General features: G+C 41.3%; 1 protein-coding gene across 6 annotated transcripts in view; it reads left to right on the top strand.

The window, feature by feature from the left end:
- Positions 1–16,402: 16,402 nt before the first annotated feature.
- TJP1 (tight junction protein 1) overlaps positions 16,403–20,845 on the top strand; it is a 730,896-nt gene continuing 726,453 nt past the window's right edge. For all 6 annotated transcript variants that reach the window (XM_073618845.1, XM_073618846.1, XM_073618851.1 and 3 more), the window contains exon 1: positions 16,403–16,566. In XM_073618845.1, coding sequence (XP_073474946.1) covers positions 16,418–16,566 — 149 coding nt within the window. In that variant the 5' untranslated portion in view covers positions 16,403–16,417. The remainder of the gene's footprint in view (positions 16,567–20,845) is intronic.

The following is a 20,845-nucleotide window of genomic DNA, read 5'->3' on the forward strand; positions in this document are numbered from 1 at the left end:
ATGGTAGAGTCCCTTTCAAAGAACAAGTATGCTGGGGCATTTCTGTATAGTCCATTTGTTGTAGAGTGACCCAACTGTATTTTTTCTGCCTAATATTACATTGATTAAATGACTGTCATACCCCCTTTCTTTACTTATCTACAATCTAGTACTTTGGAAGGTCACTTTAAATATCACTAGCTTGTGGTTTGCTAAATATGCTCCTTTTTACGGTTTAGCACATACGTTTCCTATTTTATTTAATAGTAAAATTTCTGGGTAAATCGTGTTTAGAAGAATTTTGTTTACCACATATATCATGCTGTCTCTGCCTTGTTGTTCAGGAGACATTAGGAATTGTCAGGGGCTTATTAGTGTCAAGTAATCCTCTTAAGTAACTGCTTGCTGTAAACCAGTATGCTTCATAGTCTGGGGAAGGCCTTCATTGTGTCAGAAGAATTACATTAATTGCCAGAGCAGAATGAAGCTACGTTCCCGGTGTTCACATTATGTGCATATTAAAACATGAAGAGCCCTGCCTGGAACATGCAGTGCTGGAATTTCGCATCCTTTACTACAAACTCAAGATGCTGGGCAGGTCGGCCAAGTGTTGGTTTCACAATTTAGCACAGCCGATAAAGAGAGGGAATGAAGATGGGAAGAAATGGCCTTCCGTCATTCTGAACAACCACAGAGAAAAGATCCTTGCTGAGCTTGATGTGAATAAAGTGCTGTCATACCTTGTTTATGAAAAGGTTTTCTCCTTGGATGAGTACAGAGAGGTTCTGTCTTATGATAGCTGCAGGACAAGAGCAGAGATTTTCCTTGATAAACTTGCTGTCAAAGGTCCTAGTGCTTTCTGCGCATTTTGTTCTATTTTGGAAGAGATTTCGCCTCATTTGCTATCAGGATTAATTCCAGACTGTAAAGGTGAGCAGAAAAGTGTCATAAATAATACAAAATCAGGCATTTCTACAAAACTGATAAATTGGGAGATGTTATTGCAGTAGCTGATGAGATACGGGTACTTGTTTCTAGTTTTGGCTCGGTTACATTGCTGTAGAGGAGACTGTATTCCATTGGTTGCAGACAAGCAGATGTGTCACCAAATTTGACAGATGATGTCACAACTGCCTCTGCTATCGTCAACTTGGATCCTGGAACCATTTGTCATTCTAACATGCTGGAAAATCTATGTTGTGGGATAACAAATGCTCTACATCCAAAAGGTCAACCTATTTTGACATCTATTTAGCTGTTTTTGCATTCTGTCGCATTCTCTTCAGTGTAAGTTTTTCTGATTCTCGCCCGTGGAATTGCTTACTAGCTATTATATATAGCTACATTTTATATAGTGGTAACACAAGTCTATGCATTATATAGTTATCCAATAGTGACAGGAGGATTATAAAATTATTAAGAATTAAATAATGTAATTAGATTTATATAAATTGAACCTGATCCCAAGAATGTCTTAATAATTGTGGGATGTAATACTTATGAGATAAAATGAATAGAAAATATTTGATATGATATATTTATATACACGTCAATGAAATAGGTTACTCCTTATGAAGCAGCACGTGATAAATACCTATATTTATATATTGTGAGGCATTTGCTGGCAGAATTGTAGATGGTAAATTATTCATCTAGGTTTCTCACCTACAGATGCTGAGGGGTTCCATTTTTTTCAGGCTCTTAATAAGGCCTGTTCTGGGCCTGGAAGCTGTGTAAAGTTTTGAGTGGGATAAAGCCTCCATACTTAGGTTTGCATCTTACCTGGTAGCCAGACTTTCTTATAAAGTTACAAGTGCTGCCATTTTTGTGTTGGGGAACCCATTTGGGGGCTACCTGTTAGTTAGGAACTGACTTGAGTTTAGTCACTGTTTTGCTTGCGTCTATCTAGCAAGGTTTTTTTGCGGTATAAGCATGGAAGCTCAGACCTCTGCAGTGTATAAATTTGCTTTTACTATACAAAATGCTGTACAAACAAAACTATTATAATATTAGGAATACAGTACAAGACTGACAGATATATCAAGCAAGATGCTTAGCAAATAAGCAGAAACTATGGTCTGTAACAGTAGAAATACGCTTAAAAAGTTACTTAACTCCGGTTATTTGTGTTCGTGATCTCCGTTGACAACGAGGACTCAGGCTTCTTAAACAGTTGCTGGGGAATCAGGTGAAAGCGTCTTTTTCTGGTCTGGCACAGACTTTGCTTCTATGGTGAAAAAGAAGCTTCTGATGACGCCCAGTGGTAGGGGCGAAACATGTCAAGCTAAGGACTGTGAAGGCTGTTTGGATGCCAAGGCGGCAATTTTACACATTTTAAAGATTTTTGATGTAAGTGTAATGATTTTAAACCTTTTAAATAAATCTTGCAGTATTACACTATATCCTCTCTCTCTTCACTTGTCCGAACTTTACCATTGCAATCACCTATGATTGAGTAAAGTATGTAGGACCCATAACAAGTGGTGGAGGAGAGAAGGTTCCATTCCATTCCATTCTCTGAGGTACAACCAACTTATCCATTTTGCTGGACAGAAGATACCATCTTTAAACACAAAGGCACATTGATTTTCACTATCTGGTGAGTGGGAACCCAGAAGGGGAACACAGGAAGTCACCAAGATTACACCTATGTGTCACCATTTCCGTACTCCATAATAGATGAACTTTATTGATTACACTTTATTCTTTGCACCTTATTGTATCATATTGTATGAATTTATTGGCACTTTAGCACTTTGCTGTATATGTTGTTATATGACATATATTTGATGTAAGTAGATGCAAATTATGATATAGAGAGGCAGCGCTGAGTATTAATTTCTTTTTCATCAGTTTTTTTGGGGGTACTTACCTCACACTACAGCGGCAGCCCCATTGCATACATCTTGTATGTGTGTGTGTGTGTGTGTGTGTGTGTGTGTGTGTGTGTGCAGACATACACACACATTTACATTTTGGATTCACTAAAAATACTTTATTTACATTTGTTTTTTTCACATCACTATATTCACTCCACGGCGTGGGTCCATTCTCATTATTTTGCTTCTATGGTGTTAATGCATCATGGAGTCCATCAGTCTCTGCTGCTGGCTTTAATTTGGGATTTTTGTTGTCAACGGTTACAAACTTGTTTATCTTAAAGCTTAACTTCAGTAATTTTTTCATCTTTCCATCTATTAAATCTTTTGCCCTTGCTGTTTTACCTTTGGATAGTAAAACATTTTTTTTTCTGCCAGTAAATACCTTATACAGCCCACTTCCTGTTTCAGGTCTGTAAATAAGCCTAGGCTTATGACATCATGCACCGCTCTCTCTCTCTCACTCTTGTGAGAATTTGCCATGAAGGGAGGGGGGGATGAGTCATAAAAGGACCAATGAGAGCTGCAAAACTGGAGGTGTGCCTCTGTGTGCCTGTGTAAATCCAGGAAGTGAACAGGCAGCAGCTTCAGCTGCCCACAGTTAAAATGATTGCAGCCAGACTCAGTGTAGGGAGATTTCTGCAGAATATTTGGCAAGTACAGAATCACAGTATATATAAAATAATATGCAAAGTTGTTGGAGGGAAGCTTCAGAATGGCAAAGAGGTTTTTATTACAAATGATGTGAGCAGACTACAGTTCCTCTTTAACAACCGACTGGTCAACTGTAGTTTTCATTTAGAGAGGTATTCTTAAATTCTCCCTCAAGATGGCACTCTATAGTATCATACATATATGCCATATGTTATATAAATGCCAAGCTATAGCCTAGGTTACAGACCTGTTTACATCTGCCAACTGAAATGCAACAATGGTATCTAAGTTTCCATTGTTTGAGGACAGCCTGTGTACTTGTTACTGTTATGTCTGATTATTTTAAAAAATCATTATTATCAAATGCAACACAGTTAGTTGCTCAGATGAGCAGATTTTTTTTTTTTTCTGTTTGTCCCTGTCTCATACATGGTTTACCACTGCCTCTAACAGTTGAGCCTTTCCCCCTCTACTCTACCCAATGTATTCCTAACCTGATGAAATGTCAGGTGTCAGGCTACAGAGGCTTATTATCTATTAGTGACTACAAAACATATATGTGCAACCAAGCTCGTGGAAAAATACAATAGCAGATAGTGAAAAGCAGCTTGCACGCTATGCGATATTTAGCATAGCTCCAACATATTACCCAAAATGTGCTGCGCTATTCATCACATAAAAAATGCATATTATTTTGAATAGATGTAAGAAATCTGTAAATATGTGATCTCATTAACATGATGCTACAATAAAAAACAAATGCACAGGGGGAAAAATCACTAAATAAAATGTGTGCAATGTCCCAAAAAAATGATTCAATGATCCAAGTGAATCTCCGCCATTGTATTGCCACACTGGAAGGCTTACTATAGATGTATGACCCTCCTACTACAGAGAAGTCATACAGTGCATGAAACAATCACTGCTTATCATTGCATGTCATTCCTAGTTTTCAAAAAACAGCAGCCAAGAAGATGGGAATATAAATATATGAATCTAGTAATCACCTCTCATCCTTAGTCATTATCCAATTGTAATATACACCCACTGGCCACTTTATTAGGTACACCTTGCTAGTTCGGGGTTGGACCCCTTTTGCCCTCAGAACTTTCTTAATTCTTCATGGCATGCATTCAGAGATTTTGGTCCATATTGACATGATAGCATCACGCAGCTGCTGCAGATTTGTCGGCTGCACATCCATAATCCCACCACATCCCAAAGGTTCTCTATTGGATTGAGATCTGGTGACTGTGGAGGCCACTGGAGTACAGTGACCTCATTGTCATGTTAAAGAAACCAGTGGTGAGATGATTTGAGCTTTGTGACATGGTGCATTATCCTGCTGGAAGTAGCCATCAGAAGATGGGTACACTGTAGTCATAAAAGGATGGATATGGTCAGTAGGGATGAGCCGAACACCCCCCTGTTCGGTTCGCACCAGAACATGCGAACAGGAAAAAAGTTTGTTCGAACACGCGAACACCGTTAAAGTCTATGGGACACGAACATGAATAATCAAAAGTGCTAATTTTAAAGGCTAATATGCAAGTTATTGTCATAAAAAGTGTTTGGGGACCCAGGTCCTGCCCCAGGGGACATGGATCAATGCAAAAAAAAATTTTAAAAACGGCCGTTTTTTCAGGAGCAGTGATTTTAATAATGCTTAAAGTCAAACAATAAAAGTGTAATATCCCTTTAAATTTCGTACCTGGGGGGTGTCTATAGTATGCCTGTAAAGGGGCGCATGTTTCCTGTGTTTAGAACAGTCTGACAGCAAAATGACATTTTGAAGGAAAAAACTCATTTAAAACTACCCGCGGCTATTGCATTGCCGACAATACACATAGAAGTTCATTGATAAAAACGGCATGGGAATTCCCCAAAGGGGAACCCCGAACCAAAATTAAAAAAAAAAAAATGACGTGGGAGTCCCCCTAAATTCCATACCAGGCCCTTCAGGTCTGGTATGGATATTAAGGGGAACCCCGGCCAAAATTTAAAAAAAAAAATGACGTGGGGTTCCCCCTAAATTCCATACCAGACCCTTCAGGTCTGGTATGGATTTTAAGGGGAACCCCAAGGCAAAAAAAAAACGGCGTGGGGTCCCCCCAAAAATCCATACCAGACCCTTATCCGAGCACGCAACCTGGCAGGCCGCAGGAAAAGAGGGGGGGACGAGAGTGCGGCCCCCCTCCCTCCTGAACCGTACCAGGCCACATGCCCTCAACATTGGGAGGGTGCTTTGGGGTAGCCCCCCAAAACACCTTGTCCCCATGTTGATGAGGACAAGGGCCTCATCCCCACAACCCTGGCCGGTGGTTGTGGGGGTCTGCGGGCGGGGGGCTTATCAGAATCTGGAAGCCCCCTTTAACAAGGGGACCCCCAGATCCCGGCCCCCCCCCTGTGTGAAATGGTAAGGGGGTACAAAAGTACCCCTACCATTTCACTAAAAAACTGTCAAAAATGTTAAAAATGACAAGAGACAGTTTTTGACAATTCCTTTATTTAAATACTTCTTCTTTCTTCTATCTTCCTTCATCTTCTTCTTCTGGTTCTTCTGGCTCTTCTGGTTCTTCCTCCGGCGTTCTCGTCCAGCATCTCCTCCGCGGAGTCTTCTATCTTCTTCTCCTCGGGCCGCTCCGCACCCATGGCATGGGGGGAGGCTCCCGCTCTTCTCTTCTTCTTCATCTTCTTCTCTTCTTCTCTTCTTCTCTTCTTCATTTTCTTCTCCGGGCCGCTCCGCATCCATGCTGGCATGGTGGGAGGCTCCCGCTGTGTGACGGCGCTCCTCGTCTGACAGTTCTTAAATAACGGGGGCGGGGCCACCCGGTGACCCCGCCCTCCTCTGACGCACGGGACATGACGGGACTTCCCTGTGGCATTCCCCGTGACGTCACAGGGAAGTCCCGTCAAGTCACCGTGCGTCCGAGGGGGCGGGGTCACCGGGTGGCCCCGCCCCCCGCTATTTAAGAACTGTCAGACGAGGAGCGCCGTCACACAGCGGGAGCCTCCCGCCATGCTAGCATGGGTGCGGAGCGGCCCGGAGAAGAAAATGAAGAAGAGAAGAAAAGAAGAAGAGAAGAAGATGAAGAAGAAGAGAAGAGCGGGAGCCTCCCCCCATGCCATGGGTGCGGAGCGGCCCGAGGAGAAGAAGATAGAAGACGCCGCGGAGGAGATGCTGGACGAGAACGCCGGAGGAAGAACCAGAAGAGCCAGAAGAACCAGAAGAATGACAAGATGAAGGAAGATAGAAGAAAGAAGAAGTATTTAAATAAAGGAATTGTCAAAAACTGTCTCTTGTCATTTTTAACATTTTTGACAGTTTTTTAGTGAAATGGTAGGGGTACTTTTGTACCCCCTTACCATTTCACACAGGGGGGGGGGCCGGGATCTGGGGGTCCCCTTGTTAAAGGGGGCTTCCAGATTCCGATAAGCCCCCCGCCCGCAGACCCCCACAACCACCGGCCAGGGTTGTGGGGATGAGGCCCTTGTCCTCATCAACATGGGGACAAGGTGTTTTGGGGGGCTACCCCAAAGCACCCTCCCAATGTTGAGGGCATGTGGCCTGGTACGGTTCAGGAAGGGGGGGGGCGCACTCTCGTCCCCCCCTCTTTTCCTGCGGCCTGCCAGGTTGCGTGCTCTGATAAGGGTCTGGTATGGATTTTTGGGGGGACCCCATGCCGTTTTTTTTTTTTTTTTTGCCGCGGGGTTCCCCTTAAAATCAGGTCTGGTATGGATTTTAGGGGGAACCCCACGTTTTTTTTTTTTAAATTTTGGCCGGGGTTCCCCTTAATATCCATACCAGACCTGAAGGGCCTGGTATGGAATTTAGGGGGACTCCCACGTCATTTTTTTTTTTTAATTTTGGTTCGGGGTTCCCCTTTGGGGAATTCCCATACCGTTTTTATCAATGAACTTCTATGTGTATTGTCGGCAATGCAATAGCCGCGGGTAGTTTTAAATGAGTTTTTTCCTTCAAAATGTCATTTTGCTGTCAGACTGTTCTAAACACAGGAAACATGCGCCCCTTTACAGGCATACTATAGACACCCCCCAGGTACGAAATTTAAAGGGATATTACACTTTTATTGTTTGACTTTAAGCATTATTAAAATCACTGCTCCTGAAAAAACGGCCGTTTTTAAAACTTTTTTTTGCATTGATCCATGTCCCCTGGGGCAGGACCTGGGTCCCCAAACACTTTTTATGACAATAACTTGCATATTAGCCTTTAAAATTAGCACTTTTGATTTCTCCCATAGACTTTTAAAGGGTGTTCCGCGGCATTCGAATTTGCCGCGAACACCCCAAATTGTTCGCTGTTCGGCGAACTTGCGAACAGCCAATGTTCGAGTCGAACATGAGTTCGACTCGAACTCGAAGCTCATCCCTAATGGTCAGCAACAATACTCAGGTAGGCCGTGGCGTTTAAACAATGCTCAGTTGGTACTAAGGGGCCCAAAGTGTGCCAAGAAAATATCCCCCACACCATCACACCACCACCAGCCTGAACTGTGGATACAAGGCAGGATGGATCCATGCTTTTATGTTGTTTACGCCAAATTTGGACCCTACCGAGTGGTTATTTGAGTTACTGTCGCCTTTATATCATCTCAAACAAATCTGCCCAATCTCCTCTGACCTCTGACATCAACAAGGCATGTTTGTCCAAACAACTTCCGCTCACTGGATATTTTCTCTTTTTTGGAACATTCTCTGTAAACCCTAGAGATGGTTGTGCGTGAAAAGCCCATCTGGCACCAGCAACCATACAACAAACAAAGTCACTCTTTCTTCCCCATTCTGATGCTCGGTTTGAACTTCAGAAAGTCGTCTTCACCACATCTAAATGCCTAAATGCATTGAATTGCTGCCATGTGATTGGCTGATTAGCAATTTGTGTTACCAAGCAATTGAACAGGTGCACCTAATAAGGTGGCCAGAGAGTGTATTGATTTTGGAATATTAAATATGATCACATATTGATGGATTTCTTACATCTTTTCAATTTAATTTACATTTTGTGCTATGTTATCTGTTAGTACCCTAAATCTTCTCGAAGTCTGTAATCAGAATCAAAACAATAAGCTTAAGACAAATATTAGTGCAGAAAATTAATAAATGCGGTAACTAAAACGAATCTTTCATTTGTTTGACAACACTAAATTAGAAGCTGATTGATTGCTATTGATTTTTTGCACGGCACATATTATCTTCACTTCCGGTTGCATGGCCTTATTAATGAATGCATCCTACCCTGAAAATGCAGAAAAAGGTTTACTGTCCAACATTTCCAAATTTTAGAAAAACATCTTATCACATTTAGACATGTAAACAGAAATCATTTTCTATGTGACCTTTTCACCCCTTTAATCTCATTAAAGTTAATCCCAGCCCACCTTGTTTATGAATTAGGGACAGTTGGTGTAGCCTGCACTTTGCAAGAAATGTTGCAATGCAAGCAGCTATTCCCATCTGAAAATTAAAATTTGGCACCACCACATAAAAGTGACTAAAGTTTTCCAGCTCATTTGTGCTGAGGCCAGACCAAGACTTAATTAGGTAAAGGATAACATTATGTGATTGCCCATATTGCAAAATAGAATATCGATTAATATTAAGAGTCCATTCACATCTGGGTGTATGAGGGCGACAATCGCGGTAAAATCACACATATAGAATTGCAGGACGCCCGTCGCCCAAAGGAAGCTCATGTACTTCTTTTGGGCAACAGGCCTCCTGCGATTCTGTTTGCGCGATTGTTGCTTGACGAATCACGGGAAAATCGCGTCATGTTTCGCAACACATGGAGATTGCACGGGCGTCCTGTGTTTTGCCACTAATGCGAATCGCAGGCAGATTCGTGCGATTCCGCCTGTGATTCGGAAAGTGGAGATGTGAACGGAGCTTAAAAGATGTTCACTGAAATAGGAAAATACAGTATCTCACTAAAGGAAGTATACTCCTAACATTTATGTAAATATTTTATTATATCTTTTCATGTGACAAAACTGAAGAAATGACACTTTGCTACAATGTAAAGTAGTGAGTGTACAGCTTGTATAACAGTGGAAATTTGCTGACACCTCAAAATAACTTTTATAAATTTTCCCTCTCGGGTGTCATGTGACTCGTTAGTGTTACAAAGTCTCAGGTGTGAATGGGGAGCAGGTGTGTTAAATTTGGTGTTATCACTCTCACTCTCATACTGGTCACTGGAAGTTCAACATGGCATCTCCTGGCAAAGAACTCTCTGAGGATCTGGAAAAAAGAATTGTTGCTCTACATAAAGATGGCTTAGGCTATAAGAAGATTGCCAAGACCCTAAAACTGAGCTGCAGCACAGTGGCCAAGACCATACAGCAGTTTAACACAACAGGTTCCACTCAGAACAGGTCTCGCCATGGTCGACCAAAGAATTTGAGTGCACGTGCTCAGCGTCATATCCAGAGGCTGTCTCTGGGAAATAGATGTATGAGCGCTGCCAGCATTGCTGCAGAGGTTGAAGGATGAGGGGTCAGCCTGTCAGTGCTCAGACCATACGCCGCACACTGCATCAAATTGGTCTGCATGACTGTCATCCCAGAAGGAAGCCTCTTCAAAAGATGATGCACAAAAAAGCCTGCAAACAGTTTGCTGAAGACAAGCAGACTAAGTACATGGATTACTGGAACCATGTCCTGTGGTCAGATGAGACTAAGATAAACTTATTTGGTTCAGATGGTGTCAAGCGTGTGTGGCGGCAACCAGGTGAGGAGTACAAAGACAAGTGTGTCTTGCCTGCATGGTGGTGGGAGTGTCATGGTCTGGGGCTGCATGAGTGCTGCTGGCACTGGGGAGCTACAGTTCATTGAGGGAACCATAAATGCCAACATGTACTGTGACATACTGAAGCAGAGCATGATCCCCTCCCTTCAGAGACTGGGCCGCAGGGCAGTATTCCAACATGATAACAACCCCAAACACACTTCCAAGATGACCACTGCTTTGCTAAAGAAGCTGAGGGTAAAGGTGATGGACTGGCCAAGCATGTCTTCAGACCAAAAACCTATTGAGCATCTGTGGGCCATCCTCAAATGGAAGGTGGAGGAGTGCAAGGTCTCTAACATCCACAAGCTCAGTGATGTCATCATGGAGGAGTGGAAGAGGACTCCAGTGGCAACCTGTGAAGGTGAACTCCATGCCCAAGAGGGTTAAGGCAGTGCTGGAAAATAATGGCGGCCACACAAAATATTGACACTTTGGGCCCAATTTGGACATTTTCACTTAGGGGTGTACTCACTTTTTTTGCCAGTGGTTTAGACATTAATGGCTGTGTGTTGAGTTATTTTGAAGGAACAGCAAATGTACACTGTTATACAAGCTGTACACTCACTACTTTACATTATAGCAAAGTAAAATTTCTTTAGTGTTGTCACATGAAAAGATATAAAATATTTACAAAAATGCGAGGGGTGTACTGACTTTTGTGAGATACTGTATGTCTTTATTATTCTTGTCTTGATTCTTCCTAACTGCATTTTAATTAAATGATGACCTATGTATGACCTATTTACAAAACATTTGCTTTAGAATTAACATTTTGTGATTCTCATTAAAGTGGACGTACATGAGCAATTTGTCTTTGTAAATTATAATGTTTTATAGTTTATAATATTTAAAAATATTACATGTATATTGATATATTCAAATAACCTACAGCTGTTGTTGGAATATACTGAAAAAGAATAAAACTTTTCATAATTTATTTTTATTTGATTAGTGAGGTGGGTCTTTTAGTAAATACTATACATAACATGCAACGCCCAGATGATTAGAGATGGCAATCCAATCCAATGCATCATCTGTGCTCCTTCAACTTCACTTGAAACATCGTGTCACAATCAGGGGTCAGGCTCAGAGGTCAGTGGTTAAAGCAGTAGAAAGATTCACACAGTAACCAGCAGGAGACCTACACAAGCAAGTCTCCCTGGCAGCTGATGCAGACTCAGATGAAGCGCAAAGTCTATGCACTAACCAATCTTTACCAGAGCTCCTGATGGTGGAGATGAGTTTTGCAGCATCCTACTGCCAGGTTGCAGTCCTTAGAATCACCCCACCAGAAGGTAAGCAAGCCGAGGTCTGGTAACAGATGTAGCAGGTAAAGTAAAGTCGTCAAGTATCAAGCCTAAGGTCGACAACGAGTGGTCACAGGTTGGGGTCAAGCAAAAGCATTGTCAAAGAACAAGCTAAAGGTTGGTAACGAGTGGTCGCAGGTTGGGGTCAAGTGGAAGCATTGTCAAAGAACAAGCTAAAAGTTGGTAACGAGTGGTCGCAGGTTTGGGTCAAGCGGAAGCATTGTCAAAGAACAAGCTAAAGGTTGGTAACAAGTGGTCGCACTTTGGGGTCAAGCGGAAGCATTGTCAAAGAACAAGCTAAAGTTTGGTAATGAGTGGTCGCAGGTTGGGGTCAAGCGGAAGCATTGTCAAAGAACAAGCTGAAAGTTGGTTACGAGTGGTTGCAGGTTAGGGTTGAGCAGCAGTGTAGTCAATGAGCAAGTCAAAGGTTGGTAATGAGTGGTAGTGACGATAAGGACAAAAGCAGGAGCACAAGATGCAAGATATTGGCTTCAGCTGAGCACAATAATATGGCAATCAGGAAATGCAGAGTCATGGCTTAAAAAGGAATTTCGGGGTAGGAGCAAGTAGTTCAAGGTTCAATAGAAACAAGTTATAAAGTAAGGTTGTGCAAGGGATCAGGCAGAGAGCTGTCCAGCAGTTCAAGTGGCACAGTAAGAAGAGCTAAATGCAATAGAGGTCCTGGGTTCACATCTTGATCCTGACACAGTAGTTTTGTGCAAGCCAGAAACACAAACCAAACTAGCACTCCTGTAGCTGCTTCTGTCTACATGCACTCTAGCTAGGGCTGGATTAGGTAAGCTAAACATGCACTTAGGTCACCAAGGGAAGGGGCACTAAAGAATTTTCCCCTTGCTGATAGCCCTTAAAGGATAAATGTGCTTTAAAATAAAATGCACTTATGCTTTTTGCTCTTTTACCATGAACTTAAACTGTCAATCCAGACCATTGGAAGCACACTTTGAAAGCTTGCCAGATTGCCACTGTAAATTATTTTAAATAGTGATAAACTAAGGTTTGGGCCAAAACCAGTTTGGCCTGCATCTTCGGAAAGCTGTCACATGATTGCAGGCTGCTGGCACATGTATCAAAGGGGCGGGGGGGCATCTGGCTGATGTCATTAGATTAAATATCCAAGTGGCCATAGTAGGTCAATAATGTCACCAACATGTGGGGCAGGGAATTCCCTAGCTGTAGCAGATTGGGTATGTGGTCTGCTATGATGTGACAGCTTCCTGCAAGTTTGGGCTGAACTGGTTTTGGACCAAGCCTTAGCTCATTACTACTTGTTAACACAGATCCAACAGAGTAAGTCATCCATTACTCACTTCCTGTGTGGCTCTGACAGATGACATCATAAAATACAGAGCCCAGCAGAAGACATAGTATTAGAAGACTTCTTCTGCAAGCTGTGTGTTTACAAGTGGCAGTGGGTGAGCTGTCAAAGCATGTGCAGATCCTTCTGAAGGCTGGGATTTCCACCTTCATAAATATCAAATAATACCTCTCTCACCCTTCTGCTTCTCCTATCTTATGGGGATATATTCTCTAAACCTGGCCCTCCACCATCTAACTTCTACCCCTATATCTGACACCGTGCTTCCTCTGGCAGGAGCTGCAAACCACAACATACAAAGCCAACCGCACTTCCCTGAGTTACATCGCCAACCTTATGTCAATATATCACCCAAATCATTCTCTTTGCTCCATCCAAGACCTCCTACTTTTTAGTCCTCTGGTCACCTCTTCCCATAGCAGCCTTCAGGACTTCTTCAGAGCCTCTCCCATCCTCTGGAATTCCTTACCCAAATCTGTTTGGCTACCTCTTTCTCTGTCCACCATTATTTGATCCCTGAAAACACATCTTTTCAGGGAGGCCTATTCCACTTAAAAAAACTGTACTTTTACTGTCTCCATCAGCTCATCCCTCACAATTACGACCTTTTGTATCAATTGACCTTCCCTTTAAGTTTGAAAGCTCTCATAAACAGGGCCCTCTGAACCCCTTTGTATTGAATTGTATTATAACTGTACTGTCTCCCTTTATTTTGTAAAGGTGAATTTTGCTGCACAAACTGTTGGTGCTATATAAATCCTGTATAATAATAATAAAAATGCCAATGTAGCAAATACAGTTAATGCCTACTGAAGTTTAGGAAAGTTTGGGTTTTCAAAATGATAATCCAATGCTGTGCAAATATGTACCATATAAGTTAAATTTGGAAGCAAATGACTCACTCGTCGGTCTCCATAGATACAAAATAAAGTAGTCATGAAGTCCATGAAAGAGCTCTTCATCTTGCAGTAACCATAGAAATCACAAGTAAGTTATAAAGATGTGGGCAACACTGCATGACACTAATATTACAATATTAGCAAAATTAACAGATTTCTGGATTTGTATTAACCAATTTACTGCATCCTACCATTAAGAACTTACAATGTATTGAGAATCAGATTATCTAGGACATGGTTTGCACCATCTTCTTCTGACGATCTGGCCAGTACCACATCTCCTGTATTAGAGTTCCCCTACTTTGGATGAAGGAGCACAGTGGCCTCTTTGGACAGCAGCATTGTCAGTCTGGGGAGGAGGGGATGTCAGATGTACTAGCAGATTTAGATACACTAACAAATTGAAAGCCAAACTCCTATGCCGTGTACACACGGGCGGACTTTTCGACCAGACTGGTCCGACGGAACGAATCAGTTGGACAATCCGACCTTGTGTGGGCTTCACTGGTCCTTCAGCGGACTTTTTCTGTCGAAAATCAGACAGACTTTAGATTTGGAACATGTTTCAAATCTTTCCGATGGACTCGAGTCCGGTCGAAAAATCTGTTCGTCTTTATGCTAGTCCGATGGACAAAAAAGGACACAAGGGCAGCTATTGGCTACTGGCTATGAACTTCCTCATTCTAGTCCCCTAGTACGTCATCACGTTCATAGCAACGGACTTTCAAACGGACTTTAGTCCGTTCGTGTGTGGGCAAGTCCGGTCGTCCGGAAGTCCGTCGTAATTACGTTGAAAGTCCGTCGAAAAGACCGTCGGACAATTGATGCTGAAAAGTCCGTCCGTGTGTACACGGCACAACTCACACTGCAATTACACAAACAGGGCTTGCTTTACTAAAACTGGAGAGTGCAAAATCTGGTGCAGCTCTTCATTGAAACCAATCAGATTCCAGTTTTTTTGTCAAAGCTTAATTGAACAAGCTGAAGTTGATGATTGGCTACCATGCACAGCTGCACCAGATTTTGCACTCACCAGTTTTAGTAAATGAACTCCACAGTTACAGCAACAGTTTTTTTCTTTTCTTTTGGGATAAAGGTTTTACCAGAATAAATAAAAGCTGATCATTGTATGCACCCCTGTCAGTGTAAATGATTTTTCTCAGCATTGTTAACTGATACATTTGCAAGAGAACGTGTTCTATTGAAAAACAACAGACTTACTGGCCAGATTACTGGGTGAAAATAAAAGAAATAACACCTAAAAAAAGAAAAACGAATGCAGCCATCACATCTAGCAATTGGTAAGCTACAAAACAATAAATGTTTGCTTTTGGGATTTTCCAATGAATACAAGGTGTTCTCCCATTGGGTGAGGGAGGATGATGTCACAATCAAGATTAAATGTAAGAAAGCTGGACCAATGGAAATTAAAAAAAAAAAAAAAAAAAAAAAAAAAGATCATTCTTGGAGTTCAGCTTTAATTCCCCAAAGTACCGACAAAGGTTATATATTTGCACACTCTCAACAAAAATCAAAGGAAATGCTAATTGTGCTTTCGCTTTTATGTTCTTTATTTAATATTTGATATATGTCAGCCCTTCTGGGGATTGACAGAATTGGCAGATAGCCAGTATACAGTATATTGCAAAACAACCTTTAAAATGCTATCTTTTAAATTTTTTATTTTTAAATAAAGACGGCCCCACAAGTACTAGTTGGATGCCAAATGGCAGGGGAAGATCCACTTCTATTTATAATTAAAAAAAATAAAAAAATAAATATATATATATATAGATATATCTATATATCTATATAGATATATATCTATATATATCTATATATAGATATATATCTATATATAGATATATAGATATATATCTATATATAGATATATAGATATATCTATATATAGATATATCTATATATCTATATATAGATATATCTATATATAGATATATATATATAACAATTTATTTATGAAGTAATTGTTTTAATAATAATAAAAACATTTAACATTTAACTGTTAGAGGACTGAATATTTGTTTTCATAGGCACATCAAAAAAATGACTTGACTGTGTGAAGATGACCCGCATTTCATGAAATATTTCATATAGGCATTTTCCTTTAAGAATAAAGGATCACCTAATATGCAGACTCTCTGGGATGTAAAATCCGACTCTGGCTGAGACATAACATCAGCTGTGACACATCTTGCTTTGGGATTTTCTGTCCTGTTCAGATTCTTTTAGTGGTATACTCTGAGGCCTTCAAATAAAAATATCTTTCAGATAAAGCATTTCACTTTGTTTAATCGCATCTCTCGCGTGGGTATTCATATTCAATCTGACATTAATTTACCCTGGTGTCACAATGATTTCATAAGAGATGTTTTTTTTTTTTTTTTTTCCCTCCTATACAGCTTGAGCAGCTGAACACAAAGCAATCAGCACAATGTACTGTCTTTAGAGTAGGCTGCACATCAAACAGCACAAACCCTGTAGATGCTTTGCAGATTATAGCGGCCAATTCTTGTTGTTTCCCTAGATCAGATGCATAAAGGCTTACAAGACTTTCTGGCAGATGAGAAGAAGATGAAGCCTGCCTCCGAGCTGCAGGAACAGAAACAGAACGAGAGCAATGACATGGAATGGAATGCTTTTGGGGAAGATGAGATGCAGGAGCCTTTCGAGGATTACAGGTTAATGTTCAAATTTTTTCATATCCCTTTGTGCTTTCAAGAAAAATTAAATTTCTCTATTTGAGAGGAACCTCTTCCTGTAATAATATTGATGGGCCTTCATTAACCATAACCCCTGTGTATGGAGCTATTGTTTGCAATCATTCAAAGATAATGAAAGTTTGATCATGCAAGATACTACAATTCCCAAAGAGAATGACTGCATTTTATGATTAAAATGTAATGCCAGATTTCACCAGCAGGGGGATAATACTGTTAGAAAGTTTTGGCTCTAAATCCAGTTAAACCATGAGAGTTGTACAAGAGTGGGTGTCACTGTGTTAGTACAAACAACCAGGATTTAGAGTTTTTTTGAAAATTCCCAGTGTATTTGGAATGTACTGAACGCATCTGTGTTTGTGGGACTCTATCGCTTCATATGGCAGGCGGATGTGGGGGGCTTTCAGTGTGAACCAAGAGTGCCCTCTAGTGGCTCATTGTACATAGGATGCACTTACTGGAACCACCAAATAAGACAAGGACACATTATTTATTTATTATTTATTACAGGTACTTATATAGTGCCGTCAATTTACGTAGCGCTTTATATATATTTTGTACATTCACATCAGTCCTTGCCCTCAAGGAGCTTACAATCTAAGGTCCCTAACTCACATTCATACATACACATACTAGGGACAATTTAGACAGGAACAATTAACCCACCAGCATGTCTTTGGAGTGTATGAGGAAACTGGAGTACCTGGAGGAAACCCATACAGGCACAGGGGGACTGTGCAAAGTCCAGGCAAGCATACTCACTTTTTTGGTGCTACCAGAAATCCTAAATATGTAGGTAACCTTTCAAAGTTCTGCATGGTCATTTGAGGCAAGGCATAATAGTAGGAGTTCCAATGTGAAGGGTATGATCTGCCCTGCCTTTTTATGTCCTCTGAAGTCCCCCTCTGTACACCCCCACCCAAGGTGGTTTGGGAGAACCTGCATGGTTTGCCACATACTCACAACAGATTATACCATTGTTATATTTTCATGTGGTCTAAGCAAGCAGATTATATCTGCAAAACATACAAAAACAAAACTGTCTTCTTACAATCAAAAGTCTGCTTTAATCGGTAGATGTCTGTGTTTCATTTGAACTCATTTGAGGTGATGGTAAACTTATGGAAATGTTATATCATATGTCTGTGGTATTATTAACGATTGTAACACCTAAGTATAGATTTTTATGTATGTTCTATGATATGTATTTGGAACAATTTTATTGGGTTGTAAATAATGATAGTATATATTTTTTTTTCATATAGTTAGATATATGGATTGTTTGAGTAGATTGAGATACCACCATAAAAATGCTGGCTTTTTTAAGCATTTTTGGACAATTTGCTATTATGGGAAAGTGGTGTCCATATGCATTATGGAGGGACATACTGTATTTATCGGCATATAACACGCGCCGGCATATAACACGCACCCAAAGTTTAGGAGGGAATTTTAAGGAAAAAAACTTTTAGGAGGGAAGTTTAAGGAAAAAAACTTACATTTAAATGCCCATCAATGCAGCCTTGTCAGTGTCCATATTTAGCCTCGTCAGTGTCAGTGTGGCCTTGTCAGTGTCCATCTGTAGCCTTGTCCATCATTGCAGCCTTGTCAGTGTCCATCTGCAGCCTTGTCCATCATTGCAGCCTTGTCAGTGTCAGTGTCCATCTGTAGCCTTATCCATCATTTCAGCCTTGTCAGTGTCCATCTGCAGCCTTGCCCCTGTGTTATTTGCAGACTACTGCCGTTTAAAAATGGCGCCTTTTGGCCACTCTAGGCCATTCTCGGTGTGTCTCGGCCCCTCTCGGCACTTTCGGGCATTATACGCCAATCCCCAGCCGATTGTGAGCCTTTTGGCGGCTTTTGGCCATTCTCGTCGGCTTTCGGTGGCTCACGCGGGACTGCGACAGCTGCCGAAAGCTGCCGAGTATGGCCGAAAGCCGCCGAAAGCCGCCGAGAGAGGGCGAGAGCCGCCGAAAGCCGCCAAAAGGCTCACAATCGGCGGGGGATCGGCGTATAACACGCACCCACGATTTTCCCCTGATTTTAAGGGGAAAAAAGTGTGTGTTATACGCCGATAAATACGGTATTTTGTTTATGGTCTAATGATAGTGTGCCGTGCAGCTAGAGGCCTTGCAGCTTACGCATGCGTTTGCAAATGGGTGCTAACTAAACCCCTGTTTTTAACGCAGACTGTTGGACAGGTTAATTTGGTGGGTTGGCAGACTGTTCAGTGAGTTGAGCTATGGAATGTTTTGTTTTTGTCTTTCATTTGTTAGTTAATGATAGAAACCAGAAGAAGGACTGTCTGGGTAAAATTTACCAAATCTGGAGAGTGCAAAATCTGGTGCAGCTCTGCATAGAAACCAATCAGCTTCCAGGTTTTATTGTCTTATGCCCCATACACATGATCAAAAATTCTGCCAGCAAAAGTCGGATGTGAGCTTTTGGTCAGAAATTCCGACCGTGTGTATGCTCCATCGGACTTTTGCTGGCAGAATTCCAACCAGCAAAAGATTGAGAGCAGGTTCTCTATTTTTAGGTCGGAAAAAGTTCCTATCCGAAAATGCATTTGTCTGTATGCAATTCGGAGGCGCAAATAATCACGCATGCTCGGAAACATTTCGGCGCATGCTTGGAAGCATTGAACTTAATTTTCTCGGCTCGTCATAGTGTTGTACATCACCGCGTTCTTGACGGTCGAAAGGAAGAACTTTTCTTTGACCGTGTATATGCAAGGCAAGCTTGAGTAGAATTCTGTCGGAAAAACTATCCAAGTTTTTCTGATGGAATTTCTGATCGTGTGTAAGGCGAAGTTAGAAGCTAATTGGCTACAATGCACTGCTGCACCAGATTCTGAGTGTTCCAGTTTTAGTAAATCTCCCCCTGTGTTGCTTATAGTAACAAAGAAATCAGCATTTTCCTTTCATGTTCTGACTTGGAGAGAAAATGGGGAAGGATACCTGTTCCAGAATCACAACAAGTGAAGGGAAATGCCATCTTTGACAGCTGTCACGCGAATGTTGCCTATTGGGGGATTTATACTCTATTGTTGTTCCAGTGACTTTGCCATGAAAATCCTTCCTCACTCTACTCAAAACTGGAATAAAGTTTTGTTCAGAGTCCAACTTTTAGCTCAGGTTCACACTGACAGCGGGAATGAAATTGCGCGAGTTCAGCTGAACTCGCACAATTTCATTCCCAGATGTCAGTCCTGACTTCGGGGGCGATTTCAAAGACATCTGTGCGGGTTGCTGCACAGATGTCTATGGAAATCCCAAACCGAAGTCGTCAAAAGTAGTACAGAAACTACTTTTGGGAATCGTTGCAGCACCGAAAATGCGGCGGCGCACCGATTCAGACGGTGCCATTGCCGGCAATAGCTGTTGATTTGGCATGTAATTTGACATGTCAAATCGCACGCCACATCGCTCCAATGTGAACCTAACTATACCTTTGTATAATTTTCCTTTATCAAATTCCCCCATTTAATGAATGCATGTCACTAGGACAAATTCTCACCTTTAGCCCTGATCCTGTGACTAATATATATCCTAGGAAGGTACAATTGTCCATTAGGGCTTTTCATGCCAACATTGTCTGCTAGCATAGTTAATAAAATAGGCAGTATGGTCAAATCTTATTTCACACACACATTCTTATTTTGATGATAAATGAGACCCATTCTGTTTATGGCTGTGATTGTTTAACCTCTTCTGCAAGATAACAAGTAATCATTGCCTGCAGGGGAATATAAAATGTTGAACCTTTTGTAATCAATCAAGTTAAACCAGGGGTGTCCAACTTTTTGACCTTCCTATGCCACATTGGAAGAATAGGAATTGTCTTGGGCCACACATAAAATACACTAACATTAAGGAGAACTGGTGAGCAGAAAAAGTCGGGCGGATCACAAGTTAACGATCACTGATAAAGATAATGTGCCTATCTGAGTAATAAAACTACTTTTTTTTGTATTTTTATTATAAAAGTAAAAGAGGGCAACATAAAACTAGTGTGATATTTGACATTGTTTCTGAAAAATAAACACATCAGTATCTAGTTTGATGGCTGTAGTAGCAATTCTCAATGCATTCTCAAGGTGCTCATCAGATATTTTAATTTTGCACTTATACACTGCCCAAAAGATGCTGCTTGCAGGACGTTTTCTAACGTCCTGCAAGCACACCGCCCCAGTGTGAAAGCATTGGGGCTGCAGGGGAGACATTTTTCAGGCGCTTTA

Source organism: Aquarana catesbeiana, linkage group LG03 (genome assembly GCF_042186555.1).
Source record: "Aquarana catesbeiana isolate 2022-GZ linkage group LG03, ASM4218655v1, whole genome shotgun sequence".
Classification (NCBI taxonomy): domain Eukaryota; kingdom Metazoa; phylum Chordata; class Amphibia; order Anura; family Ranidae; genus Aquarana; species Aquarana catesbeiana.